The sequence below is a fragment of the Theropithecus gelada genome, chromosome 4, assembly GCF_003255815.1.
Source record: "Theropithecus gelada isolate Dixy chromosome 4, Tgel_1.0, whole genome shotgun sequence".
Lineage (NCBI taxonomy): Eukaryota > Metazoa > Chordata > Mammalia > Primates > Cercopithecidae > Theropithecus > Theropithecus gelada.
Window position 1 is genome coordinate 55,958,681 of NC_037671.1, and position 18,837 is coordinate 55,977,517.

An 18,837-nucleotide genomic window follows, 5' to 3' on the forward strand; every position below is an offset into this window, starting at 1 on the left:
CCTGGCAGCCTCGACCTGCCCCTCTTCCCTTGCTCCTCCCTCCGCACCAGCCCCCGCTAGTTATCAGGGGCCAACATCTGGGCCGGGCTGGAACTGGCTCAGAAACTCACTTTTGCCTGCTTATTTCTGCAGTTGGGCTCCTGGCCAGGTGCAACCACATCTATGAGACTCTCGCAGACTCTCAGACTCCTATGCCTTTGGTGGTACAGGGAGGAGGATTTACTGTCACTCACTGCACAAACCATGATCACCGGAGATGTGCTCCCAAGTTACAAAGCCTGCAGGCGGTGCCCGAGGACCAGAGGGCACGGCAGGGGCCTGGCGCGGCCCGCTCACACTTCTGGAGCAGCCGTGAGCAGCGGGCACACGGGCAGCCACGAAAGCAGCAGCGAGGGCGGTGCAAACACCTCAAAACTACACCGAATCTCGTAGCGCCTGGCGCTCCAGGCGCGCAAGGTACGCTTTCGGGGCGGTCCTGTCTGACCCCGGAAGAGAAAGTTGTTTTGGGGAAGGGGAGCAAGGAGAGGAGTGCGAGTTAAATAAAACTAAGTATCAAAGTTGTTCTGCTCTGCTCAGGCCGCCTCTGCTCCGCCTTATCTTTGCCCCAAGTCCTTTCACAGTCTGCCTTCCTCAAAGGGCCCGACGCGCCCCCGTCCTAGCCGGAGTAAGCGGACCTGCAGCAGCCGGCCCGCGGGTCTGTGGACCCTCTTCGATCCAGGTCGCCGGGAAAACCCGGAGCGGAGCATCCCTCGGGCCGGGAAACGCCCTCGGCGCGCACCCACTGGTGCGCATGCTCAGTCCGCGCAGCTGCCACGAGTAGGAAGCTCCGCGCGGCGGCGGGGGCGGCGACTGGAGGGTGGGAGGGGAGGCACCGGCTGGCGGGCGGGGGTGCAGGGACGGGGCAGGGGCTCCCGCCTGAGGTTCCTTGAAGCGCTTCCGACCGCGAAGCCGGGCGCGAGAAGCGAGCGAGCCCGAGAGCCAACAACGAGCGCGGAGAGGGCAGCGGGCTGAGCGGAGCCGCCGGGCAGAGCGGGCTCAGAGCCCGGGTCTCCGCCGCTCGGGACCCGGCTCGGCGGCGGCGGGGGCGGCGATGTTCCACTGCATCCCCCTGTGGCGGTGCAACCGTCATGTGGAGAGCATCGACAAGCGCCACTGCTCGCTAGTCTATGTCCCCGAGGAGATCTACCGCTATGCCCGGAGCCTGGAGGAGCTGCTGCTGGACGCCAACCAGCTCCGCGAGCTGCCCGAGGTAAGGGTCCGGCCTCACCTGCGCGCTCTGCTCTCGCCTGTTGTCCCTTCCGCTCTCTCGTCCCCTCTTCCACCTCCGGGTCCGGCGTGAAGGAACCGTCCCTCTTTTATGCATTCACCTGCTTCTTTCTCCCCGTGTCTCTTTACTTCCATCCTTTCCCAGTAAAAGTTCCTTTTCATTTTATTCAAAGTGGCCGAATATTTTCCGCGTAGTCACTGGGGCTCGTGCTATTGGAGAAACGTTCTGGACTGTTAAGTAACTTAGATCCATGTCTAGGTACTGACACCTGGCACTTGTGCCCGGGCAGGTGAGAAGCCGGGTGATTCGGGCTGTTTCCATTTGGAAGCTACAGAGCACAGCCTCCCGCCCCCCTCCACTCCCCGGGGTCGTTCCCCCACTAAGGGCCGGGCGCGCCTCTCCTTTGGTCGAGGCTTGTCCCAGAGGACCTTGTGACCTGGGCAGCGCTCAAGCGGGCCGCACTATCTCGGCATCTTGGGAGGAATGTGCTCCGTGCTTTATCGCGGGTGGGCTTGGCCGGCTGGCCTGCAGTGGCTACGGGGGTGGACGCAGGATGGGGGTAGGGGAGAGCTGGGCCTGGAGCGCTGGGGGCAGGTGCCCAGATGCCGGCCGCCCGGGCCCTGCCTGCGTGGACCTGTTGCGTGGTGGGAGCTGCGGTGAACGTCAGCAGAGGCTCTGCCCGCGGGCCAGCCTTGCAGCCTCCTTTCCCGGAGCGGCCACAGTCGTCCTGCCGACTTTCTGTCGTTGCAGTGATGCGCTATCTCTTCAAAGTTGTTTATGTAAATTGATCACTCCACTGCCGCCGAACTTGTCAAGTGACATGTGCTGATGGTGCTTTGACCGAGAGTAGGGGGACAGCGAACTTCCTTCGAGCTTGTCTCGGGAACTTAGCTAGAGTAACCCTTCAGGGGGAAGGTGTCTCAAACCCAGGTGTGTGCAGGAAGTCAGTGTGCAATAATCCAAAGGTGTGCAGGAAGTAGGGAGACTGCTGGGAGTCGGGGATCGGACCTGTGTAAGGGCTGAGCGTTGGAACGCAAACATCTTGCTTGTCCTTTAGTTAACACAAGCCAAATCATTGTCACAGAAACACTAGTCAAGTGTTCTGGCTTGTTAGAATGACCTGATACGTTCTCCAGCGCTGATGGAGCATTTAAACAATCAGAACTGTGTGTTTTTCTCAATATTTTAAGTGGTGGTGTTCTTCTTGGATTAACTTTCCTGGGTTCCTGTGGAATGGATTGGATGTTTACTCTGTGTAATCATAGAGATTATCCTCACTAGGACCTTTGCAAAGCCCCCCAGGCTTTATTTAGCGTAGAAGCAGCAAAGCCATCAGGTTCCCTGAGGCTTTTATTATTCTGCAGGCATTTTCAAACACGTGATTTTTTTCTGGCCTTTCACATCATTAAAGATTTCACTTACCAGTCGTCAGCTCACTCACTGCTTTAAGTTGTGTAGTTTTAGGCAGTGATATCACCAGGAATATAGAATATGTAATTTAATACTTTTCAGGGGCTTCAGAATGACATTATTAAAGATGGAGTGAAAAGTTATTCACTAGAAATGATTCATTACTCTTTGTGGTATTTGTTTGTTTGTTTTCTTTTGTAGAACTGGAAGATTTCCTTTGACTGGATTGGCTTTTCACTCCCTTCTGCAGGGTTTGTGGGTTTTCCTGTAATGTTGGGGAATTCAGCTTGGCATGGGAAATTACATAATTTCCCATGCCAAGCCAAAATGTCAGGTTTTTCTGTGATCCTAAATGGAAACTTGTCAGAAGCTCAAAATATAGTCTGATGGCACTCTGTAAATACGGTAAATAAACAAGCTTTTCAAAGGTTAGAGGTGATCTTGTTAATGGATTATTATTGCTCTAACAACTCTTAAATTAGTATTAAAGTTTTTAGGTTGTGTGAATTCTGCTTCTCCCTGACTTACTGTGTGTTTTGGTGCCTGGGTGTGTGCATGCCAGGCATGAGAACCACCTTGAAATCATAGATATCTGTTCCATCCCTTCCATTTTTTCCTTGGGCTTTCTGTTGTCTCACCTCTGAGATCTGTATAACTTATTACCACTGCTCTCTGCTGCTCCTGCTCCAAACCCCTATCTCCTTACCTGCCACATCACAAGAGGGTCTCTTGTTGACAAGCCTCAAAGGTCCTTATTTTGGTGGCCATACCAGCTGTATGTTCTCCTCGCTATAATTTGTTTGGAAGCACAGCTTAAGGGGAAGCCCGTACCCCTTACCAGGGCAGCAAAGATATGCAGTCTCTCCAGGCTTCAGTGTTATAACAGCCACCTTCTTTCCACTGAAAGGCGTGCAACCTCTGGTTTGCGCCAGTATCTTCATTTTACAAATTCAGATTCAGGATTGAGGTGACTTTCTCAGGGCTATCCAGTGAGTTAGATGCAGTTGCTGGTGGGTGCTGTTCATCCAGATGTCAGCCAAATACAATTACTTTGGACACCTAGCAGTAATCTTCTATCCTGCTTCTCACACCCATCAAACCTTTATTTAGTCTCTCCTATTTTACTCATGTCATTATAACTTGGCCTTAGCCGAGCATTTATTGAGATTCCATTTTTGCAAGTTATTGGGAATATAGAGATTAAAGGAGGCATGATTCACAGCTTTGTGAGGAAGCAGATGATTTTAATCCAGATGTGGTTAGTGTGGGGTGGAAAGGGCACCACAGTTAAACTGCTCCTAAGCTATGGACTTGATGGTTACTTCGCTAATGTTTTAAGCCTTTGCATCAGATCCCTCATCTTCAGTTTGGTTCCATTTGGGTGATAGTCTCACTATTCTTTATGCATCCACTGACTCCTCACCCACTACCCCCAGTTTGATCCTTTATGGCTCTGTGCTAACAAAGACAGTCTCGCTGTAACCTTCTTGAGATGTCTGTGTTTTTGCTTACCTATGTTTATTATTTGTTTGTTTGTTTATTTATTTTTGAGACGGAGTCTAACTCTTGTCGCCTGGGCTGGAGCACAGTGGCGCGATCTCCACTCACCGCAAGCTCTGCCTTCCGGATTCATGCCATTCTCCTGCCTCAGCCTCCCAAGTAGCTGGGACTACAGGTGCCCGCCACCACACCTGGCTAATTTTTTAGCATTTTTAGTAGAGACAGGGTTTCACCGTGTTAGCCAGGATGGTCTCGATCTCCTGACCTCGTGATCTGCCCACCTCGGCCTCCCAAAGTGCTGGGATTACAGGCGTGAGCCCCCACGCCCGGCCTTACCTTTGTTGAGCACAGAATCTCACCCTGTGGCACCCGATAGGTCTTGCTCAATAAACAGTTATTTATCTGTTGAATGAATGTTGCCGAATCTTGCAAAAATCTTACTCCCTCTGCTTCTTTCTCTTCCCTTAAGCATATCACTGCTCAATCCTTTTCTAATATAGTCAGAATATGCAAGTTGGAAGCAACTTCAGAAGAAAAGGTCATTCATAGGATGACACTGTTTTGTCTTACTTGCCCTACAGGAACCTTGGCTTCCCCTCTGTACTTCCTCAGCCTTTCACATGCCATTGGTTTTCTCCTCAGTGTGCACCAATTCTCAGATACCTTCAAATGCATGTGTTTTCCTGTAATCTCCAGCACCAATATAGCACTTCATGTAGTAGTAGGCAGCACGTATTTTAAATGAATATACTAAAGGCTTCACAGCTTTAAAAAATTGAATTTCACCTTGCCACAGAGTTCAGTTGATCTTTTGTTGATTGCCAGATGGCATTATCTCAAATACCTGCCCCCTACATCATTCTTTCTCATATTCTGCTTTATTTTTTCCTGTTCTTTAGAGCACATATCATTACCTAACTCCAGACCATATACTTGCTTTCTTGTTCTTTGTCTCTCTCCCTAACTAAAACATAAGCTCCATGAGTGCAGAGGTCTTCACAGCTGGACCTAGGACAGTATTTAGTACATAGTGGGCACAAAGATGCATCGATGAGTCCTAACATGGGTAGGTGGGCCCTGTTTCTTAGCCATTGTAATTCACCTTCATATGGTCAGACTTTTCTACACCAATCTAGTGACACTATTGTTGACACAAAGTCTTCTTTCAGAATCCAGTGTCCTTGTCTTGCCAGTCTTTGTTTTCCATCTCTTCTGATTCGACACCTTTGATTGCCTTATCTTCGAAAGAATCTTCATGCACTGTAAACATATTTTCTATGAATATGACTTCAAGTTTAGTATCTCCAGCTGTGATCTGTTAAGGGAATATCCATCTCCACTTGTGGTAAGTCCCTTTTGCCTTAAACCAACCATGTTTTAATTTAGGTCTCATATTCCAAACTGACTGCTTTTCCAAGAAGTTCCATTTCTAGGGGGCAGGACACCTATTCTTTCCATCTCAAAGGTCCAAGGACTTACCTCTGATCCTTTCTTCTCTGAATTTTGTTGCCAAGTCCTGCCATTTCTTTTTTCACAATGCCACCTTTTCTCTCTCAGTCGCTCACTCCCATCTGGTTGGCTTCATCTGGATTTATATTGTCCATTGCTGGTTGTCTTCTGCCGAGGTTCTTTAGGGCTTGTCTTGAAAGGGCAGAGAGCAGAGGTGCTGGATTCAGAGAGTTCAAAATGCTGCCCCAACACTTGGAGACTCTGGTCAAGCCTCTGTTTCCTTAGGTGTTCCCTACTGTATAGGGTTATAGAATTATTAAAGAATATGTGTAAAGCCCTGAAAGTGTCAGCACAGAGTTAGATCTCAGATGTCTAACATCTTTCTGGATACTGTGGCAAGATCCATTTATTTAAAAATAAAGTTTCTCTTTTTCTTTTTTTCTTTTTTTTGAGACAAAGTCTCTGTGTCACCCAGGCTTGAGTGCAGTGGCACGATCTCAGCTCACTGCAACCTCTGCCTCCTGGGTTCAAGCAATTCTCCTGCCTCAGCCTCTCGACTAACTGGGATTACAGGTGCACGCCACCACACCCAGCTAATTTTTATATTTTTAGTAGAGACGGGGTTTCACCGTGTTGGGAAGACTGGTCTTGAACTCCTGACCTCAAGTGATCTGCCCGCCTCCGTCTCCTAAGGTTCTGGGGTTACAGGCGTGGGTCACCGTGCCTGGCCAAAATAATGTTTCTTAAACTGCAGTTTGAAGACGTTTTCCTGGCAGTTATTTTTTAAAACCAGAATTTCATTTTTAATATTCTTTTCAATAATACTTTTCTTTTTTCTTTTTTTTTAGACAGAATCTCACTCTGTCGCCCAGGCTGGAGTGTAGTGACACAGTCTTGTCGCTACAACCTCTGCCTCCTTGGATCAAGCCATTCTCCTGTCTCAGCCCCCTGAGTAGCTGGGATTACAGGCGTGTGCCCCCACACCTGGCAAATTTTTGTGTTTTTAGTAGAGAGGGGGTTTCACTATGTTCACTGGTCTCAAACTCCTGACCTCAAATTATCTGCCCGCCTCAGCCTCCCAAAGTGCTGGGATTACAGGTGTGAGCCACTGTGCCTGGCCAATAATACATTTTTAAAAAAATCACAGATTCTGTGACATCTTGATGACCTTATAAATGAGCAGTGCCAAAAGACTTTCTTGACTGTGTTTGAGCCTTCCTTTAATTGTCTCTAGCTAATGGGGGAAGAAGAGATGTGAACTTATTGCAGAAATGATTTGTTGGTGTCAGAAGATGGCTGGAAGTTGTACGAACAAAGGTTTCATATCAATTTGTTAGACAGAAGTGTTGGGTAGCTGAAGGGGTCACAGCGCACATTGGTGTCAGTAAGCAGAATGGGAATGCAGGCTACCTGCTCCATGCCGCTGTTGTATTTAATACATTGCAAGCAGCCATACAGTGTCTGCAAAATTGCATCATTGTTATCTGTCATGTTAAATTAATGTTGAGCTTTCTTTTATGTGTTTTTACCAGATTTAAAAATTATTTACCTTATAGTTGTATAAGAACTAAAGCATAGAGAAGACATAACCTAGTTTTATGTTTGGACATACTTCAATAACATTGTAATAAATGTAATTTAAGTGAATGCTTAGGGGAAAGGGGATCCAAAGGAATATTTCCCCTTTATAGTGCTGATCTATACATTTCTCAAGTTAGGGAAACAATTCTCATTTCTCAGATACCCTGTTACCATCACACAATTTAGCATTTAATTGTTTTCTGTGTTAGTCCCCCACCCCCCACCCCACACCTCTCCTCACCTCTCATACTTAAAAGTGAGAAAACTGAGACCTAGAGAAGTTGTCATTTGTCTGGGGTTAGTGGAGATTAGAGTCTCTGGTTAAGAAATGTTTAGTGAGTGTCTGTGACATATTAGTAATAATTATAATGGGTTAGTGGAGATTAGAGTCTCTTCAATTAAGAAAAATTTAGTGAGTTTCTGTGATGTATTAATAATAATTATAATTGTCACTGCTTATTGAGGTTTAACTGAGTTTTAAGCATTATATTAAGTGCTCTACATAAATAATTTCTCTAAAATGGAATAACAGTCCACTGTAGCTGTTACGATTTCAGCTTGGCAAATGCAGAAACTGAATCGTAAAAACCTTATTTAAAAGGCTTAAGAGCCTTGGTTAAGGTTAGTTCTGGAGCAAGCATGAAACTCCTGCAACATGTACTGCCTTTACTGGTATGCCGTACTGCCCGCCTGGGAGCAAGGAGGCATGGCGGTGTGAAGAGCCTCTGCAGAATGCCATGACAGATAATGAGATGAACTGTGCCTGTAGGCAGAGGAGCCTCAGGGAAGGTGTCTAAGCAGAGGTGAAGTATGGAAAGATCTTTGTTTTTAGAAAGATCATTCTGGGGCAGAGGAGAGAATAGAGTCCGGGAGAGCAGGCAGGGGCCGGTTGCAGTGGTTTAGGCCGGAAGAAAAGATAGAGTACTGGTGGGATGCTCTGGGAGATGGCATCATTAAAGTTTTTGCTGCTAGGAGCCTCTACCTTCCGGTCTGGTGCTCTTTCTACTATGCCGCCTTGTGTTGTGCTTCATAAATTTGTGGGACGCCAAATACAAAGCATTGTCCTCCTTTCCGTGGACATATTTTCCTTGATTGTGGGGTACCCTTGTGTTCAACTTGTAAGATACTCACTAAAACCTGGCAAGTTTTGTAGTAGGCATTGGCTTGGGAGGAAGATGGACAGCCAGATGTGTTATGGGTAGGAAGAGTTTGCTTATTTTTGGTTTTGTTTAGATGAATGGGATCATTAAATTTATAAAAATGTACCAGCAGTGACCCTGGTAACCCTGTGGGTTCTAGTTTTCTGAGTAATATGAATGCATATTTATGTTTGTTCTATACTATGAATTTTAGTTTCATCGTCCTGTGCTGGAGTAGAGGATGCTTTCAAAGACAAATACTTGGAGAGTATTTATTATTCTAGAGTAACTTGAAACTCATTGCTTGTATATCTTTTTAAAAAGTAGCTGAAGTCCTTGAGAAAAACAAACCATTTGGTTAATGAAACTTTATGAGAGCTGACAAAGATTGAGCCATGCTTTTAGTATGGTAAAACAGCAAAATGAGCCTGCTTCCACAATCCCAGTTCCCTTTTCCTGGGGCTCCCAGCGGAAAGGGAGCACTTTGACTCCACATCACAGGCTTCCAGTGAATTTCCCCTGTTGCCAGAATTTTGCATCTTTTGTACTGTAACAAACAGGTACTTGGGATTTCTTTAAAATTGACCCTTTACCACAGACTTGAGATTTTAGGGGTGAGCCACTGTTGAGATTTACACAAGAGTGTCAGAAATAGCAGTGTAAACATTTCTTTGCGATGATGGCAGATCCCAAACATGGTCTTGCTGTGCCATGGAATGAGGTGTTGCGTTCTTTTTGGGTGAGGATCCAGTGAGTGCTGCAGGCTTTTCACTGTGCTCACTGAAGTCTAGGGCAAGTTCACCTATTTTAGGACTCTACTCAGAACGCAGAGCTGGAAATGTTTGCCCTCTGCTTCATAAGATAGTTATGAGGGGTGATGAGACCATGGGCCAGATCTTCATAAATGCATAGGAGAAACTTCTGGATGTCCATTAACTTTCTCTTGGGTATGATTTAGTGGACAGGAATGGTAATTTACTATTGCATGTGGTATTTTAGAACATCTAGTAGGGTGTGTGTGTGTGTGTGTGTGTGTGTGTGTAGTGTAAAATAGTTTGGACTCCTAAAATAAGATGTAATATTTAAAATTTTTCCCTCCTCATTATTTTGATCTAGACTATAATGTTTAGATTTCAGGGAAGTTGACTCAGTTGGAAGAAATTTGGTGTTTTTGTTTCTAAAAACCCCAAGGAATGGATTTGCCATGTGGTGAGTGGAAGGTGGTGTTACACCTAATTACAGCATGTTCCAGACTGACTCCTTGATTGTGTGGCTGAATGGAGAGGACTCTGTCCATCTGGCCACCATGGGCACCTTTCTTTCCGCAGTCTACCCCCACTTCTTGGGAAGAGATAATCAGGAGGCTGTCCACTGGCTTGTGGTGAGAACCAGGTGCCTGAGTCAAATGAGCTGTTGTGAGGGCCAGAAAGTGGCTTCAAACCTCTCAGGATGTAACATGGGCTCTGACTGCTTGACTTGATCTGGAAGATGCTGAATAAATGCCTTTGAGGCTCATGTTGTTAGTGCAGATGACCTTGACTATGGTGTTGTCTTGTGTTTATCTTACTATGAGAGTAGTATGTGTTGGATGATTAAAATAATTCAAAGAACAAAAAGAAGAGTCACTTGATTTCCTTGAAATGATATCATCCATTAACAATTTGATTTTATTAAAATTTTTTATTTTATTTTTAATTGACAAATAATTGTATACATGTATATGGTGTAACATAATGTTTTGATACATGTATACATTGTGGAGTGATCAAATCAATCTACTTAACATGCCCATCACCTCACATATTTATTATTTGTGGTGAAGACATTTAAAATTCCCTTTGTTTTTAGGATGTATTCTTATGGATTGTTTTCTTCTTCATAGATCACCATGTATTTATTGTTATTAAAACAAAAATAGGACTCCCACTATATAAATTGTTTTGCTGCTTGTTCTTTTTATTTAACACCTTATCTTGGACATTTTTCATACCTATATATATAGAGAGAGAAGTGTTACTGCATTATTGCGAGTGCTATAGTATTCCATTGTATTGGATATAGCACTGTTATTTATTTTTTAACCCTTCTCCTATTACTGGATATTTAAATAGTTTCTAATTCTTTGCAATGGTGAGCCATGCTGGATTTAAAGTTCTTATATGTATTACTTTGTATACCTGTGCAAATGTTTCTTTAAGATACATTTCAAGAAGCATAATTGCTGGATCAATGGATATGTACTTTACAAAATATTGCTAGATTTTCATTTTTTTAGTCAGAGTTGGATGGAGGCCTAGAGATTATACAAATCTAACCTGTCATTTTGCATCTAAAAAGCTAAAGTATAGAGAGGTAAAATGATGTATTAAAGGAGAATAAAGATATGGGCTACACATTCCTGATTCTTGAGACCGAAGTCCTGTGATCCTTGCGAGATCTTGAAAAATAGCCCTAGAGGCTGTCTTTTTTTTTTTTTTTCCTTCTTTTTATCTCTGGGCCCATTGTTCTTGACTGCAATTCTTTTCCATAGGTCTAGAAAAGGCCTTAGGTAGGCTTTAGTCAGTTGAGCAGGTATTTGTGCCAGATCTTTGGAAGACTAACATCTAATACTTGCCACATGAATGTGCATGCCAAGAGTTGCTGTGGGCCCTTGTCAGAGGCTTGTTGCATTTGAGGTGTAGGAAAGCAGGACTCCGGCTTTCACTGCTGCAGGGCTTAGACAGGCTGGGGAGGGAGGAGGGCATTGCAGACAGGCAGCTTTTGTAAGGTGATATATGCTGTGTTTGGAGCATAGATTCTTACTGTGGGTTGACTTGGTTCTCTTTCTGGAGCGAGAGGGCAGGGTGGTATGCAGGATGTTTGGGGACACAAAGCTTGGTCATTAACTTGTGATGACTGCATGGATCAGCACCCCCACCTCAGTCTCTTCTACTCAAGTCTCCATTCAGGCCAGATCCTCTTACTTGAAGATGAAATATGCATAGTTGTTAGGAGATTGTCCTCTTCATGGTGACCCCTTGGATAGGTAACTTGTCTCTCATTGTACTTCAATTTACTCATCTGTAGAAAGAAGGTAATAATAGTCCCTACCTTATGAAGTTGTATGAAAATTAAATGTGCTACTCTGTAGACAGTCCTGAGAACACTATCTGGGAGATAGAAAGTACTCAGTACAGTTTGATCATTGTTATCAATGCTGACTTTTGTGGTAGAGGCCCACATTCCTTCATTTGTCCTTCCTTCAAATCCTGTCTCAATACTTGGTCAGAGTGATCTTTCTAAGACACAAATGCGACAGTGATTGCCTGCAATGGTGGCTTCCCCGCACCTGCAGGGTACAGTCTGGTGGCATTCTGCACTCCGCCTACTCCTGCCATCTTACCTCCCCTCAGCCTTGTGTTTCAGCCCCAGTTAGCTGCTCTTAGTTGCTGACGTATTGTTTCATGTTCTTAGTCTTCATTTTTTGTCGTTCTGCCTATGGTGAAGTACTCTTCTCACTTCTTTGCCTGTCTCACTGCTCCTCATCCAACTGGACAGAGCTCCGGAGCTAACATTCCTCCAGGAAGCCCTCCCATCTCCTCTGTGGTCTCTGGAGACACTTCTGACTTTATTGTTGCATCTTTGTAATTATTTCTGTTCCTCATCAAAGCGAGTTTCTTAAAGCAACACATCTTTTCTTTGCATTCCTGCTGCTTAATAGGGTGGTTGGTGCAGAGCAGGCATTGAATACATATTTGAAGGGCATCTTGGGGAAAGTTTTCAGCCCTTTTGAGGAGCGGATTTAGTAATGGCTTTGAACCAGACTTGTGAGGGAGAGCTTGAACATGACACCAAGAAGAGCCGGGCTGTCTGTAGTCCTTGTGTGTATGGGTGGCACCATGATGGAGCAGAAATAGCACTGGCCTGGGTATCAGCCCTGGGTTCTTGTCCTGGTCCTGTCCAACACTAGCATTGTGACCTTGGGCGGATCATGTACTCTCTTGAGCCTCAGTTTCCTTACCTGAGTGGTGTCAACAAAGTCCCTCTGTGTGTTGACCCTCTCTGATGCTAATTTTATGACTTGAGGTCCCAGAGTGAACCTTTGACGAGTGGTGCTGCAGTTGTACACATACTCTGTGAGGTTGCTTCATGAGGTTTAGTAGAACCACAAATCTAGGCTTAATCATTATAATCAAGGGTTTGATAATAAGGAAAAGCTGTTCCAAACACTTACCCTCCTGTGGTCAGTTGTTGATTCCCAGAACCAATTAAGGAAAAAAGATCAGCAGATTTTCTTTGGTTAAAACACTCACACTCCCTCACCCCCAGCAACCTTTGAACACTGAAGTTTTTCTCTTTTGTCAGTTGCATTTTCCCAGCTTTTTGAAATGAGACAAAATGGGTGAATTTGGCTGGGATCTTTTTTGTGTCCTTATTAAATGAACTCAAGCAATTCAGAGGGGGTTGTTTGAAACTTCCCTTTGTGTTGATTTGAGTACCTGAGAGATTGTATTTTGGGAAACTTAGTTTGGGGATTGACCATTGTAAACATCTATGGGTCAGTGTCAGATTGAAGTGGCTTTGCAAAGAGTAAGTTAGGATCAAAGGCTACAGCTCTCCAGTCTCCTCCTGAATAGCTGGCTTCTCTGATGGGATGTTGGTATCAGGCTTCAGAGACATCTTGATTCAGGAATGGGGACTAGGGATGGGTCTCTGCTGGATCCTGACAGTTTCTCCCTGCCTCCCTCATTCACTCCACATACTGTTGAGCGCTGGCTGTACTTCAGGCATTGTTCTATCTAGAAAGGCAAATAAATCTCTGTCCTTATGGAGCTTCCATTCTAGGTAAGGATAGAAAACAGATAAGAAAATATGAATTTCAGATAGTTACAAAAGCTGTAAAGAAAACAAAACAGAGAAGCCAGGCACAGTGGCTCACTCCTGTAATCCCAGCACTTTGGAAGGCTGAGGCGGGCGGATCACCTGAGGTTGGGAGTTCGAGACCAGCCTGACCAACATGGAGAAAACCCGTCTCTACTAAAAATACAAAATTAGCCAGGCGTGGTGGTGCACGACTGTAATTCCAGCTACTCGGTAGGGTGAGGCAGGAGAATCACTTGAACCTGGGAGATGGAGGTTGCCATGAGCCGAGATCATGCCATTGTACTCCAGTCTGGGCAACAAGAGTGAAACTCTGTGTCAAAACAAACAAAAAACCAAAAAAAAAAAAAAAAAAAAAAAAAAAAAAACCCCAAAAAACAAGGAAGTGCTATAGAGAGTGATGCAAATGGAGATTTCTATTTAAGGCCTCTCCAAGGAAGTGACGTTTGCACCAGTGGAGTGGGGCAGCCATGTAAATATGGCAGAGCTTCCTGCAAAGGTTTGCAGATGGGCTTGGTGAGTTTATGGGCAGAAAGAAGGCTAGCGCGACTGGAGCCCTTGGCATGAGCAGTCGGAAATCCAGGTGAGGATATTGGCGGGGCCTGGAGGGCCTGGCGAAGAGATTGGATGGATTTTCATCAGTGAAGTGTGGCAGATCATAAGCCTATAAGATACCTGATTTATGTTAGAGAGTTCACTCTGCCTGCTGATTAGAGATTAGATGATAGAAAGAGAAGAAGCAGGGAGACTGGGAGAGGGGGCTTTTATTGAGAGGTTCTAGTGAAGTGCTCCTGGTGACTTTGACTGTAGTGGTAGCAGTAAATACTGAGATAGCTTGGGGGTAAAGTGGACAGTACCTGCAGGATGTAGATTTTTGGTTTTATTGATGGGGAGTGGGCAGCAGAATTATTTATTGATTTAGGGAGCACTGGAAAAGGGAACTGCTGTATAGGAACTGTAAAGTACTTGAGTCATGGCAGAAGTTTTTATGAGACCTAGAATTTAGGAGAGGAAACCTGCGTAATTGATAATTATAATAATGATAGCATTTTATGAGCAGTGTGCCTCAGTCTGCTCTAAGCACTTCCCGTGATTAACTCATTTAATCCTTACAACCATAGCTATATTTCACATAAACTGGTTTATTTTACAGATGAGGATACTGGGACACGGAGAGGGTAAATAACTTGCCAAGGCCACGCGGCTGCTAAGTAGCAGAGTAGCAGAGCTGTGATTTGAAGTGATGCAGTCTAGCTCCAGAGCCAGTGTTCCTTATCACTGGACCTTCCTGCCTCAAGGTCAGACATGGGGAGACAGTGTTGTCTGCACCAAAAGCCACCTGATGAACCATAAGTTGCATCTGTTCTGTGAAGGGGAACAGAGGGACACCCATGACCCCTGCCTGAGTGACAGAATGAGACCCTGTCTCAAAAACAAATCAATAAAAAGAAAAGAAAAAGAGCACTGAGCCTAAATATCATTTAAAGAAAGGGGTCACTAAATATTAATGAGCTCATTCAAGCATAATCTTTCAAAGATTAGTGACATCCCTTCTTTGGTGCTGGATTTCTTACGTTCGGGACGTAACTCACAGCTGAATCCTTATATACATACTTGAAGTCAAAGCACATCCGTCTCGGAAAACAATAGGAAGCTCACTGAACAGAAGTGAGCATTTGTTTTCTCATAGTAACTCCATGGTAAGTCTGCTCATAATTATTCAGCTGTTATATACTATTTTTTCCTGTTCTCAAAGCATATCAAGTGATTAGCTTATGAGGAAATCATTAGTCTTGACTGTAAAGGTCAGTATTTTAAAGAGGCTCTAATGTGCTTTCTGGAACTATACATATTTCCGTTACAAATGGACGCTAATAAAAATTAAGGGAAAACAAGCATTTTACAATAGATCTGTCTTATCTAATAACATCTTACACTTATTCTCATACCTTGATTTTTGATAACTTCATTGGAAAATGTCAGGAGGAGGAAGGGTCCAGTGTTATTTATGCCCCACACCACAGGTAACTACAGTGATTCACTGAAATTGCATGGGGACAGGAGCAAAGCAAATCAGGTCTCTGCTCTTCAACCCAGTCACCATCCCTCTTTGGTAACTTACTGTTTAAAAGGAAATTTTGTGTTTTTGGTGAGGTAGAAGGTGGTTTTGGTAAGGTAAATATAGCAGAAGATATTTACTTGTGATGTGTACTTTATTTTTTAAAAAGTTTATATATTCTAAAATGTTTATTTCAATTTTCAGATATAGGTACAAGGTAAATCTGGTCCAAGAGAAGCATCAGGTAACTTCTGTGGTTTCAATTCACTGGTAGTTTCCCCTTAGTGGAGGGTTCAGCCCTAGGGAGACAGAGAAATGTATGTGGAATACTCTGGACTGCAAATAACAAAAATCTCAACCTAAAATGCCTTTAATGAAACAGGTATTTAGTTATCTCACACATCAGGAAGCCTGAAGGTAGGAGCAGTGGTGGGTGCTTGTATGACTTCCCCGTGACTTGATCCCGTGCTGGTACCCTTAGCAGAGAGGAAAGGGATAGATAGAGTCACAGGCCAGCCCTGGCCACCAGCAAGGCTGACAATGACAGTGTCTGGTTTTAAAATTTTATTTTAAATTTCGCCTCTGTAGCGGGAAGCAGGTGGGCAAGGAATAGTTGGAACAAGAGGTTGGAAACGGGTGTGGGGTGGGCACTCTGCAGTGTCTGCTGCAAGAAGGAAGGCAGGAAGGAAGGCAGGCAGACGGTGAAAGCTTGCCTGGTTCTTGCAGACACCCTTCTTTCCCATCAGGGAGTAGTAGATAAATGTTATGTCTCTCGTTTAACCCTATGTCTTCTGCCAAAAGCGTAAGGGCCATCTGCTCAGGAAAGATCTCTAGCAGGAATGATTTCTGTTTCAAAGTATTCTTAAAAAAAGCTTTTACATGTAGACATTTTCCCTAGATTTTATTCTCACTACTTGTGTGAGAAATTTTGAGAGAACAAAAACGTATATAAATAGGGTATAATAAAAATGAAAGTGATCAATACACTTAGTTTCTAACTTGTTAATTTTCTGTCACTCAGTGATAGGGCTAGCTCTCCCAGCCTCTGTGCCTTTCTCGGTGCTGTCCACTCTGCTCAGAATGCTATTCTCCAACGTCAGTGCTGCCTTCTCTGTGAAACCCTCCCAGGTCTCCCAATCTGTCAACGTCTCTCTGCTCCCCCAGCCTTCGAGGTTTACTTTTCTAATGAGATTCATCAGGACAGGACTTAGCTGTGTATCTGTTTGTTTTCTGTCAGCTTATCATCAGGGACTTACTTATGTGTTTCTACCTCAGGCATTGGGAAATTCAGTGCCTTAATCACAGAAATGCTCCAAAAGTGTATTTTTTCATTAAAAAATAGATTTTGTGTGGAGTAGTTTAGATACGTAACTCCTCAGATATTTCCACATTCTCATTGTGTCTAACCGCTCTGTTTTAGTGCCTTGGCATAATGAGTTATTCTGAGGGCTCGGTGATGACAGGAGCACAGCTTTAGTTTCTGTTTGAGACAGGCGTCTGTCTCGGGAGGAACTCTGCAGGCCACAGACCACAGCTCTGGCCCCAGCTAGGCGTGTTCACATTTGTTTGCTATCCACCTGAGAGGCAGGTGACAGTGCTGGCTGAGTCAGCACATCCTGCTGGCAGAGGGTCAACAGTAGCACAGAAAGATAATATGTCATTAGTCATGTTGACAGAAAGACGTTTCTTCTCCCACTTGTCTATTAGTTGAGGTGTTAATGAGGAATAAAATGGCCAAAAGGCAGGGAGCTTTCTCTCAAAAGAGACGGCCTGAGCTGCTCACACACAGCACACGCAGGATAGGAAGGGTTGACTACAACCTCAGTTGTAACTTTTAAAATACCAATAGCAGCTCTTTATTAGCTGCGTACGGTATTCCAGATGTACAAGTAGGCGCTTAAACAGATTTTGTCCTGCCCTCACATCAGCCTTATGTGTGAGGTTTTTTTAAAAGTCACACTTTACATGTGGGGAAACTGAGGCTGAGCACTTTGCCTGGGGACACTCAGCTAGGAAAAACCTGGGCTGGGGTTAAGCCCAGGTCTGCTAGGCGTAGGCTTTTACATGTGAGGTACTAATCTGACAGGCCCTGTTGATTGGGTGGCACCCTTGAAATCCTCATGCAGTGAATGCATATTGATGGCCTGCTGTGTGCCTTAGGCACTGGGGATGCAAAAGTGAATGCACAGTCCCTGCCTTGACACCTGAGCAGATCAGATCGTGGTGAGCCTGTGTTGTGAAGCTAATAGCAAAGTCTTCTTGGAGGTAGAGGGCATTGCATACGCAGGCAGGGGCACCCTAGAGCCAAGTGTTGTTGGAAGCATGGGGTTTAAGAAGATGGTGTCAAGAGATAAGGCCCCATCATGGACAGCCTTGAATGCTAGGTTAAGGAGTTTGGCTTCTATTTTGTAGATAGAGGAGTGTCTTGTTAGACGTAATTTAGAGAGCTCAGCCTAATGGCAGCTTTTGGATGGATTTGAAGGGAACAAGACTGGAGGAGATAGGGTTAATATTTAGAAAGCAAACCAAGGCAGAATTTAGTGACGTGGTTGGGGGAGTGAAGGATAACAGTTGAATTATTGGTTTGAGTGACTGGGTACCAGCACTGGAATTTGAAGAAAGAGGGGAAGGATGCTTGTTGATAAATAAAAGATCAAATCTGGTGGCTTTAGTTTTCTCAGTTCAAGATGAGATAGGACACTCTGCTAGGTGAGGGAGGTGGAGGTGGAGCATGGGGTGCCTTGGAGGTAGTGGAGGGGAAGGAATGGGAGGGGGGAGCTAATGGGCATTGCTGAGGTTGGCATGAAATTTTGGTGGTGCCAGGCTTCTCATTTTTTTTTTCCTCTGCAGTGCTCAACTTTATAGGCTTAGGATAGAGAAAGGTGGATTGTGGGTGCTGGTTGTACCTATGGAATAGGGAGTGGCTGGACGAGAGTGGGATGGGGCCACTGAGGATGTGAATGAAAAAGTACTTGGGATGCTGTACAGAGAGAGAAGGGAGCTCCAGAAGGAATGGGTGGGCAGAGAGAAAAATGGAACAGCAGCATAGTGGACTGGGGCTATGGGAGAGGTCATGGCCAGATCCGGGATACTAGAGTTGAAGATTCATAAGAGGAAGCAGCTGTGGGTGAGGCTGTATTCTGGGGTATGACTCAGGAGTGGACTGTGCGGATTGGAGGGGTGTGGTGGTCATTGCCCTTAAGGAAGCCCAGGAGTTGCTATGCTTGCTTGCTGGGTGAATCAGCTCCATGAGGGACCAAAAAATCAAATACCTGTGGCAGGGCCAAGTCGGCAAATTGTAGGATAGGGCAGGCTAGTTATAGACAAACCTGTGCAAACCATAGAGTGTATGCCCCCTCTACAGAGGACAGCTGCCCCTGCCCAACTCTACCAGGTAGGAGGTGGGCCTGCTGTTACTGCCTGGCTCTGTGGTTTTCTTTCTTTTTTTTTTTTTCTGGAAATCAGTTTTTATGTGCAGCTTCCTGATTTTTAAGTGTTCAGTAATTAAAAATGGGCAGTTATCCAACAATTGGAACAACGCACTGTGAGCTATAGGAATCAGGTATACAGGT

General features: G+C 44.8%; 1 protein-coding gene across 1 annotated transcript in view; it reads left to right on the top strand.

Annotated features, from left to right (window-relative positions):
• The first annotated feature begins 336 nt into the window (after positions 1-336).
• Positions 337-18,837, top strand: part of LRRC1 (leucine rich repeat containing 1) — a 129,709-nt gene continuing 111,208 nt past the window's right edge. The window contains exons 1-2 of the mRNA XM_025384322.1: positions 337-456; positions 577-1,249. Coding sequence (XP_025240107.1) covers positions 1,091-1,249 — 159 coding nt within the window. The 5' untranslated portion in view covers positions 337-456; positions 577-1,090. The remainder of the gene's footprint in view (positions 457-576; positions 1,250-18,837) is intronic.